The following is an 18,274-nucleotide window of genomic DNA, read 5'->3' on the forward strand; positions in this document are numbered from 1 at the left end:
AGTTCTATGTTTAGATGATTCAAATATGGTAACTCTTTCTGCCTTGGGAGGAATCCAAGCATTCCAGATCTAAAAAGAATCCTCCACTCTCTTGCTCCTAGATTTTGCACAGAAAAGTTGGGGTTTTTTTTTCCCAAAAGGTGTCAAATATCCACAAAAATGGAGAGCGGTGGTCCAGAAAAATCCTGAGTAACAATGAAACAATTTATACAACAAACTAGAATAGGTACACTCACCATAATTACTAACACAGGAGCCACATTTCATTTCAACGAGCCTTCTGGGATCTGGTTTTGATGGCCACCAGGAAGTCTAAGACTTGGTCTAGGCTCATATGAAGCTAAAACATAGAATCCTGAGGAAAGTGACCCAGAAAGCAAACTGTACAGCAGGGTCAAGTCAGGCTGTTCTTATAAGTTAAATTTGGCCAGTATATAAAGCCAAAACACAGATTTAAAGCCACACAAGAGGTGCACACAACTCTAAATTAGTATTTTCTTCTTTGTCGGACCTAGCCTATAAATGATTAAATAAAGAAGGTATTCTTGAATCAGAAGTTGAGCTCTACCACTAGCTCATCTCACGACTTTGGACAAGTCACACGTCACTGCTATGAGTTAGATTTTTTTCAAAGAAATGAGAGCTCTGGGAAAGATTAAACTTGAAAGTCTCAAAGTTAAATTGCATGACTATTTGCTGTATATAAAAACAGCTGTTTCTTATTCTCCATGTAGCTGAAATTACAAGAGTAGCAGCTGATTAGTGAATGCCCACTATGTGTTCAGTATTTCACTGCTCAATTTAAAACGACAGTTTCTAATTCTCAACAACTTACAAAGTACTAATATGAAAATGAGGAATCAGAAACAAAGTGACTGGCTTATCAAATATCGCACAGCTCATAAATGCTGAGACTGGATATTGAAACCATTATGCAAAACTTCCATTTTTTTCTGACCAAAGTTTTTAATCATGTACTATTTACAGGCAGTGTTTCTACAGAAATCTAAACTTTATTTTCAAAATAAGGAAAGTCAATCCATTTTTCAATTCAAAATATCCCATGTGGAATGCCTGCTGCAAACTCACCGGGTGCAGCAGCCGCTTCAGTTTGAGTAGCTGGGTTTTCACAGCGGTGCAGTCCTGGACCATGTGCCGGAGGGTCAACTCGTCCAGCATCACTGTGCTTTCAGGGACATCTACAAACACCTTCTGTGCCTGGAAAAAGGGGGTCCCTCCATAGCTTTCAAAATGACCCAAAGGTGCTTCTCTGTAAGGAGAGCCTCTGAAATGGCAGGAGAAGGTGGAGGGAAAAGAAACACAAGTTCAGAAAGAAACAAAGCTAATGAAATTATTGCTGTGATCATTACAAATCAACCATCATTATCACAAAGGCTGAATGAGATTCCACTGGGAGACACAATCAACTCCAGCTGCTGTTAAAATAGCGCTTTGAACTCCCCAACCCTGCCCCTTTTAGGTATTTTACCTATTGTTAAACAAACCCTTTTCCCTCAAAAAACTAGAATAAAATAAGATACTCTGAGAAGCCCTGAGCTGGAAAACTGACAACCCGCTCCTTAGCTTTTGACTTTGCCTGGCATCTTAAACTGCACATCTCTTAGTCTCATACTATGTGGCCCACATCAATTCTAAGTTTGGAAGGAAAAAAAAGGCCCAAACAAAAATTAATAAAAATCCTTCACAAATTCTTCCCAAAAACAGAAGCAAAAGCAACACTAGACAAAGATATCTCTGGAAAACTACAGACCAATACTGTGTTAGGAATATATACACAAATACTCTCAACAAAATAGTAACAAGTTGAATTAGGCAACATGTAAACGGATTTTATACCATAAGCAGTTGAGATTTATCCAAGAAATAAAATGGTGGTTTAACATTTCATAATCAATGTGACATCCTGTGTTAGGAGATGAGGGCTGGGGCAAACCAGACAAACAAGTGGGTGGAACATGTCAAAGGTCATAAAAACAAACAGGACATAATGCTGACCACAGGACTCAAAATGACTTCTCAACTTCTGAGCACTGTACATGAAGCAATCAGAAAATGAAGTTTTCAATTCGCCGCTTCAATCTGGTGCTGTTTGTAGGACCAATAAGAAAGGGGCTATTTCCAATTCTTCATTTACATCTAGCAGGAAGCCAAGGGAGTCTTTGAACAAGGCAGTTTAAATCTGGTGCCACCCAAAGCCTTATTTGCATGAGAGAGAAGCCAATACAGGAATTTTGGATACAAAAGACCCCTTTCCCTCATCCTCAGGCCACTGTGATTCATTCTCCAGCTCTCACCCTTTTCCACCTTCAGAGTGTGTGTGTGTGTGTGTGTGTGTGTGTGTGTGTGTGTATCCTCACTACCATTTCTGTGTGTCTTATCTAATTCTTTGTTCAGGACACCAAGAACCTGAAAAGAACCCCACAGGACCCTCTATCCAGTAACACCGCCACATTATGAATCCAGGGAAGAAGATTATGGCAACAGACAAAGAAAAAGCATCTGACAAAATCTAACACTCCTTCATGATCATGATACAAACACTCAAAAACATACGGAGAAAAGGAAACATCTTGAAACTGCTAAAGAAAATCTACAAAAAAATCTATTCTCAGATAACATATCTTGTATCCAGAGAATCTTAAGAAATTAAGACAAAAAGCTAAATGAATCATTTACATAACACTGAAGATACTCAAGACTTTAGCAAGGCTTATAATGGAGGAAAGTACACCAGGAGACCAATTTTTGCAAACTATGAGTAGGAACCAGTAAGAAATTCACACAGCCAAATGCCTTAAGTCTCAAAGAAAAGAGACTTAATACTTCAACTAGAAGTGAAATGAAGAATGAGGACAAAGACTATACCTCTAAACAGTAAAAGACTACAGTGACTGGAAAATCCTTCATGTAAATATGAGAAAAGGAAAAAATGGAAACAAAATCTTTGTAAATAGGGAGGGATGGAGGGGACAAAGGGAGCGCAGGGGAATGGAAAAAAACAAGAACCAAGATGTATTATGTAAAGTTACAAATTCTCAATGATGAATGCCAACATATTGTGTACCTAAAATGTACCAATAAACTTAATGAATGAAAAAAAAAAAAAAGAAAAAAGAATCCTTCATGTAAAAACACTATTGAGGAAGAAGGAAATTTAGGAAAAAGGTAGATTTCAGTTACAATTAGGAGAATGTAGGCAAAGAGGTCAAGGTGTGACTATATTAAGAAGTGACAGAATTACATTTGGTACAGTGGAAGTTGGTGAGATAGGGAGCTCTGGGGAAATAAGAGGAGTGGAAGTTAGGTCAGGGTAAAAGACAGAGCAGTATTATGATGTTACTATGAGAGAGCAAAGATCAGTAGTCCTCAACCACCAGTCTTCCCAACACCACTGAGTTATGGATAAATAATAATCCTATAATTAACCATGATAAGGATGGAAGCTGGGGACCAGGGAGGAAAGGGCACCAGTACTCAAAAAGTTATAGAACAGAAAGACAGACTTTTGCACATGTAAGTTAAAAAGGCCTTGGGGTTAGTATATTCAAACTCTTTAACAGTATGGCATAGAGAAAGAGTAATAAAGTACACTAGGATAAGGCTTGTCATAGAAGAGGTTTCTTTTTGTACCAGTCATCCTTATAACTGGCTCTAAGGAATCCAGAATACCCAGCACCATCACCAGAGAGCTTGAAAGGCATCAACAAAATTATTCACAAAAAATGACTGTGTCTCAGTCCACTTGTTAGAAGGCTCTGTGTTAAGTAAATCAGATTACCAATGCCAAAAATTTTATGAATTTCTCCTCAGAATCACCATTGTGGATGATACAGATAATTTAGCAAATCATAAATTCCTTAAAAGAAACTCTGCAGAAGGGATTTGTGATCATGTTTCCAGAAATGTCTACAGATTATCTACTACCTAACCTTCTGCAAAATCAGTATATTTATACATTTTCAAAAATAATTAACTGTACTTTATTATCATACTTATTTGACCAGAGAACTTTTCTATACCTGTTGAAATTCACAAAACACAGTTTGTTTTTTTAAAGTTACTCAACTAAGTCTTGGCTTCATCATTCTCATGGACAGAAAAGACTACCTCCAGCTAATTCATGTCATTTTAGACGGTCTGATTAATAGTCTCACTATAGACAGCAATTTGGCATCCTTTATCTTACACTGCACATATGATAGTTTTGCCACCTATGGTTAGAGATCACATCTACTCATTCCTCCAAATGACTGAGTAATCCAGCTACTGTAAACTTAAGAGCAGTTTTCTGCAAATGCCATGCTCTATCATACACATATAAGCTTCTCTATGTGCGATTTTTCCCATGTGGAATCCCATCCTTCTCCTAGGGAATCACTCTTCTCCAATCTCTATAGTCAGACCTTTAGAATCAGTCTGAAGTGATGTCCTTTATTCTGTGATATCCTAGACAAACACCAGATGCTGTACACTTCCCTCCAGTTCCTTATCCATCACCTTATTTGTGCACACATCATCACTGCACCACACTAACTCTGCACTGTAAATGCCTCATGCCCATCTCTCCCATAGGCTCTAAGCATCCAAGCAGCAAGAAGTATATGCTATTCATCTGTGAATGTGCTGGCACAAGCACATGAATCTTATCCTGACTGATAAATACAAAGATACCTATAGAGCTCATTCACTGCAGAATTTTTATTGTCTTCAACACAATATTCCAAGAAGCTATTGCCAATTCACAGCGTGAGAAAGTGTCCAACATATAGATTCTCAATGAATATTTTTAAGTGGACAAATTTTAAGAATAATCAATGATTCATGTTAATTAGGCTTCTAAAGTTTTATAAATTGGCCTCAAATGTACTTCCTAGATTACTATATAAGATTAGGAAAGCATAACTTTCATTATTTGCAATGAAAACTGTCCTTATATCATGTTCTTTCCTGACAATACCATCTCTCTGAAGCCTATTCCTTTTCAAAACCCTAGATATAACAAACAGAACAGCCAAAATAATGTTTGAAATGATATGTGCTCTGTGCATTCTACCAGATCTTTTCAGTTACATCCTTTCATTGAATTATATCTCTAGAAGAATTTTTAGTTAGAAATCATTGTTTCATGATCCATTGAATTGGCTTTTCTCAACTGTACTACAGTCTTTGCAGCCTGTACAGCTAAGAAACAGTTAAGAAAATTATTACTGCTACTTTGAAAAGCTGGGACCTGTCCATCATGTTTCTAAGAATTCATTCAAGAAACCACTCAGATTTTGGTCTCATAAAAGCAAGTAACTATAGAAGAAACATATACACACTGTTCATCTTGTAAGGGATCAAATTTTGTTCTTGCTTTTACCACAAAGAATCTTAGAAACAATTTTATTTCCTACTTTAGGGAATATACTCATCAATACATTTTCTTTCCATTACTTCTTTATCCTAATTTTATTATTTGTATTGTAAATATGCTCCAAAATGACGTCAAATATCTTGTGGAATGAGATGAGAAAAGGATTAAAAAAAAAAAATAGATGCCATTGAGTGCCTACTGTAAACCAGACACTGAGGCGTTCTTATTCTACATCCTCAAATACTGAAAGACATTATTAAGTATCTTGTACAAATGGCAAAATGACGTAAAGGGGGTTAAATTATCTAAATTTGCAAAGTTAATCTGTACCATACATTGTTTGAATGACTATAGAGCACATAAATTCTGATGACATTAAAGATTACAATTCAAAAAAGAAAACACTTCTAGTACTGCATAGTATCTTCTTGTGTTTCTAATAGCACTTGTGGAATTTTAAAATTCAGATTTTTTATTATATGCCAAAGACGACAAATCATTTGGCACTAACTCTGCATATTATTATTAATAAAATTCTAAACTTTAACAAAGTCAACATTTAATCATTCCCAAATGAGAACTTAAAAACAAATAGTAGACAGAAATACAATATTTATGATAAAGCTAATGAAAATAGATTTGAGCCAAGAAGAAAGAATTAGATATTATTCTAACTAGTGCCACATGTACCTTGAATGTTTGAGCAAAAAGTGCCTCAAAAACCAGGCAAAATCAGTTTGGGGAGAATTATTATTCAAATTAATCAAAGGACAAAAAACAGCATGTCACCTGCTCAGGTCACTTTTTCCATGGTGATGATAGTGGTCAGGATGGCTGAGATGGTAATGTTCTTGTCCACTCCACCTCTGCGGTGGCCTTTTCCAAAATCCTTCCTGAGACTGCCGCACATTTCTGTCTGATCGGTCGAAGCGGTTCATATTGTCACAATCTACTGGACAGAATCAAAAGCAAAAGACTATAAACATGTACACTCTCTATAAAAGTTAACTACTTATGGCTTGGTAACTAAATGCTGCTGAAAATATAAAAGTAATACTCTAAAAACAATACCTATTTATACCAGCTAATCACAAAATGAAGATTTCCAGAAGAAAAATAACCAGTTTTTAGTGAAAATGGAACTTTCTATTATTTAAACTGAAGTAAATTACAACACTTTCATATCATAGTCACTAAAGTGAACAATTAACAACTGTAGTGTTTTAAAACAAGTAAATTATCCCTGAAATCAACATCATACATTTAAAATACCAGCAATCAGTTTCAAGTGGTATTCATCATCACCATAAGTTGGTTATGATTTCAGAATGAAAACAACAGGAAAAACTAGATTTTAAGTCTAGTAGAGAATTCATCCCTAAAAATGAATACAATTAATTTTCTCTGATTCCAAGAAGCACAAATAACTTTTCATTGCAAACAAATCCTTTTTTAAATTAAGCTCACATTTTTAGAAAATAAGACGTTTCAATCTGCCTGTGGTAAGCTGTTTCAAAAAGTTGAAAATGCCATTGGAAACAAAGCCAGTACTTTGCAACAACAAATAGTACACTCCCTGAAATACAAATGCCACAAAAACACGAGAAGAATCTCTGAAACACCCGCTTCTTCACTTACCCAAACACTTTTTCCTCACATAACTGAGCACTCACTGAGGGAGTTACTCTGTACAAGGAAGACATTGTGTTGCCGGCTGCCTACCCTGACAGACATAGCTGCACACCAGGCACTGCTTAGCCAGCCTTCCTTCCTGCTCAACTCCAGCCCTCCCTGTGGGAAGCAAGCCCAGTCGGGCCTGTGACTCCATCTTCCTTAGCACTTACATAGCTACTGAGTTAGGAGTGTTTCTAAAAATACTGCTGGACGCTAACCCAAGCCACAAGAAGGAAGGATTTTTCCAGTCTGAGAACTACTACATGAGAAGGTTCAAGTCTTGCATGTTCAGAACTCCTTGTGATGAAAACTACTGGAAATCAACATATTTCCAAATTATTCTTTAAAAAAAGATCATTTCACTAAATGACTGTTTTACTTAACCAAAAACATGACTTTGAAATATGTCAGTGCCTTATTACAGTATAGTACATAAAAACAAACTTCCCATTCCAAAAAAGGATCATGTAGGTAAAGTGTAGATGTCCAACCCATATATATATATATATATATATATATATATATATATATATATATCTCATTTCCTTTAAATATACAACTTAAGCTTTTGTAAGGATGGTGAAATTTTGTTTGCATTCATTAGAGGAGTCATGGAAGATATATATTTCATACTTTATTAAATTTAAAATATTTTTTAAAAAGCAGTCTTACATTGGAATTATTTCTAACAAGTTTTTGTCATGTTAGTGGGATAAATCAAAATGTACTTCTAGTAAAGTTCACTTACAGAAAACCTGAGGCTGGGTGTGGTGACACACACTTGTAATCCCAGCACTTTGGAAGGTGGAGACAGAGAGATCACAAGTTTGAGCCCAGCCTGGTCAACTTAGCAACTTAGCAAGATCCTATCTCAAAATTTTAAAGTTTTTTTAAAAGGCTGGGGATGTAGCTTACTGTGAAGGCCTTGGGTTCAATCTCCAATTGAAGAAAGAAAAGAAAAGAAAAGAAAAGAAAAGAAAAGAAAGAAAGAAAGAAAGAAAGAAAGAAAGAAAGAAAGAAAGAAAGAAAGAAAGAAAGAAAGAAAGAAAGAAAGAAAGAAAAGAAAAGAAAGAGAGAGAGAGAGAGGGAGAGGGAGAGGGACAGGGAGAGGGAGAGGGACAGGGAGAGGGAGAGGGAGAGGGAGAGGGAGGAAGGAAGGAAGGAAGCTAGCTCAAAGGGTATATTATTATGTTGAAAAAATCAATAGAAAATTAATGTTTTAAAAAATTAAATCTCAAGATTTAAAACTGTTTTTAGTTTAGTCCCTTTTAGCAGTATTATTTATAAACTCATAAGTGGATTATAACTTACAGGTCAAAGCTATTATTCCATAGATGATAGCACTTAGGATAAGAGCTGATATATGCATTAAAGTATAAAATGTGAGTTAGTTCAAAGGGTTACAAAGATATGACCAAACTGTGAAAGTGGTAGGTGGGTAGATGAGTGAGGAAACTAGGAGCCAGATTTTTTTTTTTTAATAAAAAAGAATGGGTAGAGTCTCCAGAATACAAAACAAAACAAAAACTTCAAAACAAAAGTTCCATAAATATTTCTACTTGGCATTAAGATGCTACCTCAGTTTAAACAACTCTGTATAGCTGAGGGATATTATTTATCTACTTTTAAATGTTTTGAATTTGTCTTTTTCTTCATTTGGGCAGAGGAAATCTCACTCACTCCCAAAGCAAGAAATTGTGCCACAAATAAATCACCTGAAATGTTTCTGGCATGGTATTAACACAGTGTACACAGAATAACAAGGAGCAAGCAAAGGAGCCAAGGAGGCTGAGAGATAGGCTCAATATTGTGAGCAATTACAATGCAGAAGTTGATGTGCTATCTTGGGGTCTGCCAAAGGTTGTTGGAACCATATACAGAATCTAAACTGGGGCTCACTTCTGAAACTTGTGCATAAGCAGGATGTACATAAGGTCTAGAAACAAACGTCACCATAAATACAAAAGACTAATGTTCAAAGGGAAACAGTGATTTAATCTCTAAAAGAAATGACTGTTCTGATATTCTACAAGGAGTGCTCAGTCTCTATTTCTATCTGAGGCATGCAGCAATCACACACTCATATACTTCAAAATGTGGCTAAGCAAGTAATGTGAAATAATTCTAGTTGTTCCTTAAAAAATGTTAAGGGTTCCCTGACAGAATAAAAAATATAGGGGGAAAAAAGTAGAAAGCAAACAAAAGTGCAAAATGAAAATAAATTAAAACCAGTTTCCAGAGGCTCATGAAATGAAAAATAAAGACAATAAGACTAAGAAAGAAATTAAGTCTCTCTAAACGCATACTGCTGTCTTATTTTTCTTGTTGCTAAGACAAACTACCCAATATCCACAGTTAAGGAACAAAAGGTTTATTTTGGTTCACAGTTTGTAGAGGTTTCAATCCACAGTCAGCTGGCTCTAAGGCAGAGGGCCATAGCAAAGAGGCATCACAGAGGAGAAAAAATTCAGAATGGGCAGAAGGGAATAAAAGCAGTGAAGTAGTGAGGCAGCAGCAGTAGCCCTCTTTCTGTCCATTATATCCCATCCAAGGTCATCTCAGCATTGCACACTTAATCCCAGCATCACACATCCTAGAACCAGCCACCTGTGAAAAGCCCACCTATGACTGCATGAGGCTTTAGGGGAACATCTAGATAAAAGCCGTAACATTCTACCCTTGGCTTCCCCAAAGACTCATGCACATCCCTTTATGCAAAAGGTATTTAGTCCATCTCGAAGAGTTGCCAAGGTCCTAACAGTTTCAGCATTGCTGAAAAGTCCAAGTCCAAAGTCACCTCTGAGATTTAAGGCAAAATCTTAGCTGTGAGTGCCTGTACAAATGAAAAGAAAGTTAAACACTTCCAACATACAATGGCACAGGATAAACATTACCATTCCAAAAAGTACAAATAGAAAGATACAAAAGAATGGGACCAAAGCAAATCCAAAATCCAGCAGGGCAAACATTCAATCTTGTAGTTCCACGTCCAGCATCCAAGGCAGGCTGTGGCAAGATATGAATTCCAAAGGGCTTGGGTGGCTCTGCTGCTATGGTATGGTGTGTGGTTACAGCTCTCACAGTTACTCTTTTTGGCCAATTTTCCTCATTCCTTGAAGCTTTCCTTGGACGATCCACATTCCTGGCTTCTCCAACTTTCTGGGGTCCACAATGCACCTTTGGCTTCACACTCACAGCTTCACATACTGCTCTCTCAGAAGCAGACTGCCTAACTTCCCAGGCCTTCTTCTAAAATCTGGGTGGAAGCCTTCCTGACTCCACAACTCTTCCATTCTACATGCACCTAAAGCCACCACCATGTGGATGACATCAGAGTCTGCCGCCAGCAAGAGCAGGAGCCAGTTTTCCTTCTCTCTTGGCTGTAGGGATCCAGTGCCTATGAACCAAATGCCAAAGAACAACTTCCTAAGGCCACTGCCATTCTGGAACATGGTGCTCTAGGGCTCTCTTCTCAAAGCAAAGTCCTTCACCTTTACAATTTCAAGGCCACAAAAGGTGGGGTTCTGCTGGTTCTTGTGATGTCCTGAGGCTATCTTTTCTATTGTCCTCTTCTCAATTTGGCTTTTTCTTTCTAGTCTTTTCAGCAACCAATTTCTCATCTGTTCCATATTTGTAGGCCATAACTTTATTAGAGCCATCTTTCTGGCTAAACTCAAAACTTTTTAATTCATTCTGTTGGGCTCTTTGCTCTCGATTCTTAACATAGATCAGGCTAAAAGCACCCAACAGTAGCTATGCCACTGCTTCAACATTGAACTGTCGAAATTTCTTCCTTTTTTTCTTGGTACCAGTACCAGGGATTGAACTCAGGACCTTGCACCTGCAAGGGAGGTGCAGCACTACTGAGCTACATCCCTGGCCCTTGAAATTTCTTCTGTAAGATTCATTAGTCCACAGTCTTTAATCTCAATCTCCTGCGAACTCTGTGGGCATAAGCAAAATGTAGACAATTTTTCTGCTAAAGTATAACAACATGGTCTGGCATCCTACAGCCAATGCAGTCCTTGTTCCTAACTGAAACGTCCTTAGCATGGTCTTTACCAGCTGCATTTCTATCAGCATTATGGTCTTCTGAACTCTGACCAGAATCTCCCATCAAGTACTACTTAAAGCATTCCAGGGCTGCTTCTTTGGCTGGCATTTCCAAACCTTTCCAAACTCTTCCCACAAACCAGTTCCAAAAGCTCCTGAATCACATAGTCAGGTATAGTCACAGCAACAGCTCCACTCCTGGTTCCAAAATCTGTATCAGTTGGTGCTTACCAGAGAAACAGATTTAATCCAAGATATACAAATATGTAAGAATTTACGAGATTGGCTTATAATAACCACCTGTCAAGTCAGGTGTACAAGAGTGCAAAAGGTCTGTCTGTGCAGTAGAGATCTGAAGGAGCTAGTCTTAGGCCTGGAGCTCAGTACATTGTCACATGCAAGTCCATTATCAGGCAGCCAAAGAGTCTGCAATGAAAGGCTAAAGAGTCTGAACTGGGAGCCAGAAGACAACATCCAAGATGAAGGTGAAGACTGGAACCCCTCTGAAGAAACAGAAGCAAGCCTTCTTTCTTCATTTCCTTTCTATACCATTCTGGTGACATTCCTCCCTAGCATGGGTTTTCCACATCCATAACTATGCTGATCCAGTTTAATTGGCCGTTTCTTACACTCAGGTTGACACAATCTATTTACTATTGCAATCCACCCCTTCCTTGTCAACTCGACAACCAGACATTTCTTTAAACCACAGTCTCCAGGGCCAGGGATTTAGCTCAGTGGCACCTCGCCTGCCTTGAAAGTACAAGGTCCTAAGTTTTGATCCCTGGTAAAAAAAAAAACAAAAAACACCATAGTCTCCAGATACAAAGACAAGTTCATAATCAGGCCTAACATGTTACAACTACCCTGCATACAAACGGAATTGCACTAATTCTCTCCTAAAATAGAAGGCAAGTTTTCTTAGGGTGATGCTTACCCCTAACATTTCCTAACTTGAATAAACAGATTTCACAATATTTAAGAACCAATGTTAAGTCTATCAACATTATATTACATTGGAAGCATATTAGACAGGAACTATTACAATTACAATCCTCTTTTCTGTTGCTGATCATGGGGTGATAGCTGGTATTTAGAACTACCTTCTTCTACAACCCATTCTTATTCCCTTGGCCTTCATGAGCACGTTAGCAGGTCTTGGTTCTTTCTTTGGTGGGGTGACCCATATCTTCATTCCTGAAGATTTTGGACCATTTGTCATTCTGCCTCGATTGGCCTGTTGTAGTTTCCTACTGACTTTAACAACAGGGCATGGTGATACAAGGAGAAGTCCTAAGAGATCTCCTCCGCTCCAAGTATATTCTTCTTTTCCTCCACTGTGGAGTAATAAACCAATTTCCCCTTAATAGACTGGGTCAATCACCCCTGCCAACACTGTAACTTCCTTTTTAGCTTGTTTACTCACAGGCATGAGGAGACCAAAACGACCAGGGGAAGTCTTAACTTCCAGTTCAATGGTGTCATAGTTGTGCTTCCTGATACAAGCCTGCCCCCCACCCTGGAACTAAGACTTCTAAGCCAGCCTAGCAAAAGGTCACAGGAACAGCAAGCAAAAACTTTGCTAGTGGATCACTAGGGTTAATAGTGAGTGGTACCATTCCCACTTCTACCTCTTGATTCCTGGACTATGAATCCTGACTATGGGTGACAAAGTACCATATGGTGGATGCTGATTCAAAGCATATACAGCCTTTTGAAGAATGCTGCCCCAACCCTGCAAGCTATTGCCACCTAGATGGCACTTTACCTGTGTCTTCAAAAGACCTTTCTACCTTTCTATCAATCTAGCCACTATTGGATGGTGAGGAACATGGTAAGACCAGTGAATTCCATGAGTCCACTGCCTCTTATCTTTGGCCGTAACATGTGTTCCTTGGTCAGAGGCAATGCTGTGTGGAATTTCATGATGGTAGATAAGGCAGTCTGTGAGTCCATGTTGCTAAGCCCATGTATAACCTCCATCCCTGCCACCATAGCCACTCTGTTCATGACCCTAGTAGGCAATGACAGGGGTGGCTGAAGAAAGAGGTTGGCCTCCATCTACAGAACAGGTCATCTTACCCACTTGATTAAAGTTCTCTTCTAGTGAGGCCACTTTTTGGTAAGCATTTACATGGGATACAAATATTTTTATATCCCTTGCTTATATGGAGAGGTCTACCCACATATTTCTTCCCCAAATATCTTTGTCACCAATTTTTCAGTCATGTTCCAAGTTCCTGACCACCTGGTCAGACCACTGGCCATGGCCCATGAATCAGTGTACAGTCACACATCTGGCCATTTTTTTTCTTCCAGGCACCTGCTTGGAACCATCACACCAGATGTGTGGCACTATATCACTAGATGTCTTCAAAGCATACCTTGCTCACCTTCTTCCTATACTCATAATCAATAAATACTAGGTGTCCTTGAGGCCCTTTGTCTTTGTTGGCCAGAGTAGCTTAGATCAGCTCAAGACCCAGTTTTCTTTCAAAGTCTTGTCTCCTGTCTTTACTCTTATTAGCTTGTGTCGTGTGCCTCACAGGAGACTGAGACCCACTGCAGGGGTTTTTGGTAACTTCCCTTTCCCATTCACCATACTGCTGTGCAGATCCAACCTCATTCCCAACAGAAAGAAAGAATACGGGGTGGGAGGAAAGGGGAGAATAGAAAGCAAACAAAAGTACAAGATGGAATTAAATTAAAACCAGTTTCCAGAGCCTGGTAAATGAAGAACAAGACAATAAGACTAAGAAAGGTAAGACTGGGGGCTGGGGATTTAGCTCAGTGGTTCCACCACCTGCCTCGCAAGCACAAGGACCCGAGTTCAATCCCTGGTACCCCCCCCAAAAAAAAAAAAAAAGAAAGGTAAGACCCTCTAAATGTGTAATGCCATAAGGTACTGTGGTGCCTGTGGTAAACTACAGAACAGTAGTGGCAAATCTAAAGGTATCCTAAATCAGAAATGTTCAAGTCATCAGGCAGATTAAAATCACCTGCAGGCCAAATCTGACCCTCAGTATAAACTGAGGAGCCTTGCTGCAGAATAAATATAGTGGTACCTTGGTTCATGAACATTTCTGTTTGCAAACAATTTGGTTCACAAACAGAAACAAAATTTTGTGTTTCTTTGCAAATTGCATCGGGTGACAAACACAACTGTGGCCATTTTTCCCCCACAAACACAAACGTGGCCATATTTTCCAAAATTGTAGAACAAATTAAGTTCATAAACCAAGGTACCACTGTAAATACTTTCTGAAGGTAGTCTCTAGCTCCGAAGATAAAGGACAACAGATTTTAGTTCTCTTACTATATGTAAGAGTACGAGATCAGGACTTCTACCCTTTGGAGAGAGACAAGGAACCTACTGAGGCTAAATGAAAAGTACATGATGTGAGAATGCCTATGTCTAATATTTATCATACCCATGTTTTCTGACTTGATAAAGGAAAAAATTATGATATTAAAAAGTACCCTAGATTATTTACTCAGGTATAGATGGCCCCAAATCCTAGCCTATAACCATCCAGAAACATCTGACTAACAAATATCCTTTGCTCCTCTGGACTAGCACAGATGCTACCTAAGAAAAAAAGATACAAATGTATTGGCTAGATAACTACTCTCCTTACAGCTTCTTGAAAACTGCCTACTCATAATAAAATCATAGCAAACCTGAATCCAAATTAAACCCAGGCTGAAGATCACTAAGTTGCCAGTCTTCTTTTAGACACAAATGCCATTGATACTGGCAGCATCTGTGAGGCTCAAACTATGAAAATTTAAACTGATCAATGCAGCGCTCTTCCCAAACTTGAATATCCTCAAAAACCAGAAGGTAAAAGGGACTAAAACTAATAGTTGAAAGCATATTGGAAGATTCCTTAAACCTTATCAGTCATTCTAACATTCCCATCTCCTAGGCAAAAAGCCCAGGGGACAGGTATGGCTATTCAGGCCCTCACAGTTACAAAGAAGATAGTCAGTCTCCACTTACCTGTGGTGTTAAACCTAAATACTTATCTTTGGTGCCTCCAAAAGCTACATATTTTAAACCCACTTTCTTTAGTGTTCCTTTAGCTCAAAATAGCTAAATGTGTCTTCTCCTAAAAAATAAAATTTGTAATATATGTGGAAGTTCCAGGAGTTCCCTGCCACTTCTCATATATCCTCAATCAAAATGTCTAATCCTTTCAACTTCCCCATGATTCTGCTTTTATCTAATAATTGTGTTGTGCTCTAAAGTTGAGGCATGCTCTAAGACTGAGTCCTTCTACACCTCTTATTAACTCAAAATAAAAGGTTCAAAAAGAGAAGTTGTTATAATTCTATCAAAGTAAAACTGATTTCTGACATATACCAAATTGTTCTACCAGAAAATCTTATTTTATAGCTCCCAACGGCATTGTGCTATAATTGAATCTGCCTAAGTGCTCTCATTATTATCTCCTTAGACCACCACTAATCCTTGGAAGTTCTGCTCTTTCCCTGGTGTGGCTCATTTTTCTTTCTCAGCTCTGGCCGTACGAGTATCCCAAAACGAGAGGAGAACCATAGGAAGAGGCAATGTTCTCCACCCTTGTTATGTAGTGGACACTGTCCTTAGCTCTTTACTGTTTCTTTAACAGAATTATACATCCAAAGTCTTCTGTCCTATGACTGCAGAGCTTTTCTCTATGAATAGTCCGAGAGATGTTAGGCTGGGCAAATGGGACCATCTCTGACCAATTAAACAGGGGACATAACAGTATGGTGTTTGTAAGTCAAGTAGGAGATGCAATGTGCATGGTTCTGCTTATCCTTCTGCACTTCTGTCATTTGCCATGAGAACCATCTGTCCCAAGCAGTCCTGCTTTCAAAATGAAGCAGCATAGAGTGCCCTAAACCTAATTCCACAGTCTGAGTTGTCCCAGCTAAACCACAGATCCATGAATTTTTTTAAAAATGTATATTTATTTTTGAGACTGATTATAACATATCCAGGAAAAATAAAAACCCCAAACGATATGACAAATAGGAGCTGTTGTAAAGGGTAAAGTAGCTTCCTAATGGCCCAATGAAACACTGGAACATCCTTTCTGAAAAATCCTTGTAGTTTTCTAACATCACAGATAAAAAGGACTTCATTCATCCCACTTAGTTTATCCTAGGGAGGCCTGGGACACCAGGCAAATGCTAAATGACAGAGAAGGGAGACCAGGCAAATGCTAAATGACAGAGAATCTTCAGATCTCCAGGCCCATTCTTTTCCAGAAGAATCCCCATTTCAACTCTTATCACAAGGATGTGGCCATGCTCAGCTCTAGTCCTGCACCAGTCCTTAACACGGATGCTATATCACTAGGGGCAAGAAAACTCTCGTCCTCTTGCATACAGATTATCTAAAGCCCACTCAAGCAGTTAATGGGATCCAGAGAAGAAGACAGAGTGGAAGTAGGAGTAAAAAGGGCAGAAGGATTCATTCAGAACGTCACCACTTTCCTGGAACTGATCTTCCTAAAATATTTATAAAATTTAGTTATACTGTTTCAAAAGTCAAATGTTTCTCTACTTGTATTCTCCTGAAAATCAAAATGAAACAAAGGAAAAACTGGTATGTACATAGGAAAAAAAGACAAATCCCATCTCTCATTTACTTTATGGGATAGGTATATAATGTTATTATATCACACAGAATTTTGGAAAAACAAAGTATACGATGTCACTGGACCATACAGTTATATCTATGACCTACAAAATCAGCTTTTAAAACAGTTAATTTGCAAATGAACCTATTTCACATTACCTAAGACTGACTCTCAGTCTGAAAGGCTCCATTGAGATTAAAAAGTCTGCAAGTAACAAATATCAAATTGGCTACAGCCAAATGGCTCAAGTACTGTATACACCTCTGGAGGCTCAATATCATTCCAACTTACCATTGTCAAGAGGTGCATCCTCAGGCAGATCCACATCAAGCATAAGATCATCATCCTCAAGGTCACATGATTCAAGATTATTCAGAATATCCTGTAAACAAAAGCAGTAAAACACAGTGTAATAGCTCAAGGATTTAACTATTAGTTTTGAAAACATCATCAATATGATAACATGGATTTATTCAATGTTTGCATTAAGAATAAAATATTTTTTAAATTAAAAAAACTCAATTCAACTACAGTTCAGATATTGAATGTCCATCAAAGTCCCATGTGTTAAAGGCTTTATTCCACGATGACATCACTGGGAGGTGGTGGACTCTATAGGAGGTGGAAGGAAGTCAGGTCCTTGAAGGAACACCCTTGCAGGGATGCTGGTCCCTGGTCCCTTCCTCGTTCTTTTCTGCTTCCTGGTCATGAAGTGATTGGTTCTACTCTGCCATGTGTTCCCACCATGATGTGCTGCCCTGCCACAGGTCCAAAACCAAGGGACCAAACAATTATGGACTGGAACCTCCAAAACTGTGTGCTAACACAAACCCTTTATCTTTCTAAGTTGATTATCTCAGACCTTTTCTTACAGTGACAGAAAGCTGGCTAACAATGAACTAACTGGTTTATTTAAACTATTTGTAACACCTTTCTCTTAGTCATCACATTTTCTAGGATTCTTTCCCAATAGATGCTTATTTTCATTATAAAACAACATACACAGTGCTCACTAATATGGCAGATACTTTTCTAAGCACTTTATAAATATGAATTCCTTTTTTAATTTTCAAAATAACCCTATTGGTGATTAACATGATCCTTGTATTATATGTGATCAAACTAATCCACACAAATTCTAAATCCCTGACCAAAACAGGATGTGAACACAGGTCTAGCTTCTGTGTCCATGCTTTCAACAACTTCTCTGATAACATGGATAATTGAAAAAAGTGAAGAATCAGCCCAAATTAACTCATTAGGTACGAGTTATCACTGAATTCAGTTTGACTTATAGGCCACTGGGGGATCTTTGCAATCTAAGAACTAATCCAATATGGTAAAGCCTGTTCTTATTGTATATAAATAAGTAAAATAATCACAAAAACACAATTTATAAGTGAAATTATGGTCATGAAAAACCCTGACAGAATGGGGGATATCTAGTTAACTACACAAAATATAAATAAAATTAGAATTATTTCACATCAAGTATTCCATCAAAATATTATAGTTTTTGGACCCTCTGAGGACTAAA

General features: G+C 38.0%; 1 protein-coding gene across 14 annotated transcripts in view; it reads right to left on the minus strand.

Moving 5' to 3' along the window:
• The window catches only part of Ccser2 (coiled-coil serine rich protein 2), a 162,851-nt gene that overhangs the window by 72,172 nt on the left and 72,405 nt on the right, over positions 1–18,274 (minus strand). For 10 of the 14 annotated variants that reach the window (XR_015447368.1, XR_015447369.1, XM_087201137.1 and 7 more), the window contains 3 exons: positions 17,029–17,119; positions 6,167–6,329; positions 1,090–1,285 (listed from right to left, as the gene is read on the minus strand). Coding sequence is in view for 12 of the 14 variants with exons in the window: in XM_087201137.1 (XP_087057263.1) it covers positions 1,090–1,285; positions 6,167–6,329; positions 17,029–17,119 (450 nt within the window). In the remaining 2 variants the exon portion in view is untranslated. Of the gene's footprint in view, positions 1–1,089; positions 1,286–6,166; positions 6,330–7,015; positions 7,182–17,028; positions 17,120–18,274 lie in introns of those variants that run through there. The other 4 variants (XM_013066672.3, XM_087201142.1, XM_087201139.1 and 1 more) reach the window with 3 other exon arrangements.

This window comes from Heterocephalus glaber, unplaced genomic scaffold (assembly GCF_053883595.1).
Source record: "Heterocephalus glaber isolate CG9 unplaced genomic scaffold, H.glaber_assembly_v1.0 deba00001755, whole genome shotgun sequence".
Classification (NCBI taxonomy): domain Eukaryota; kingdom Metazoa; phylum Chordata; class Mammalia; order Rodentia; family Bathyergidae; genus Heterocephalus; species Heterocephalus glaber.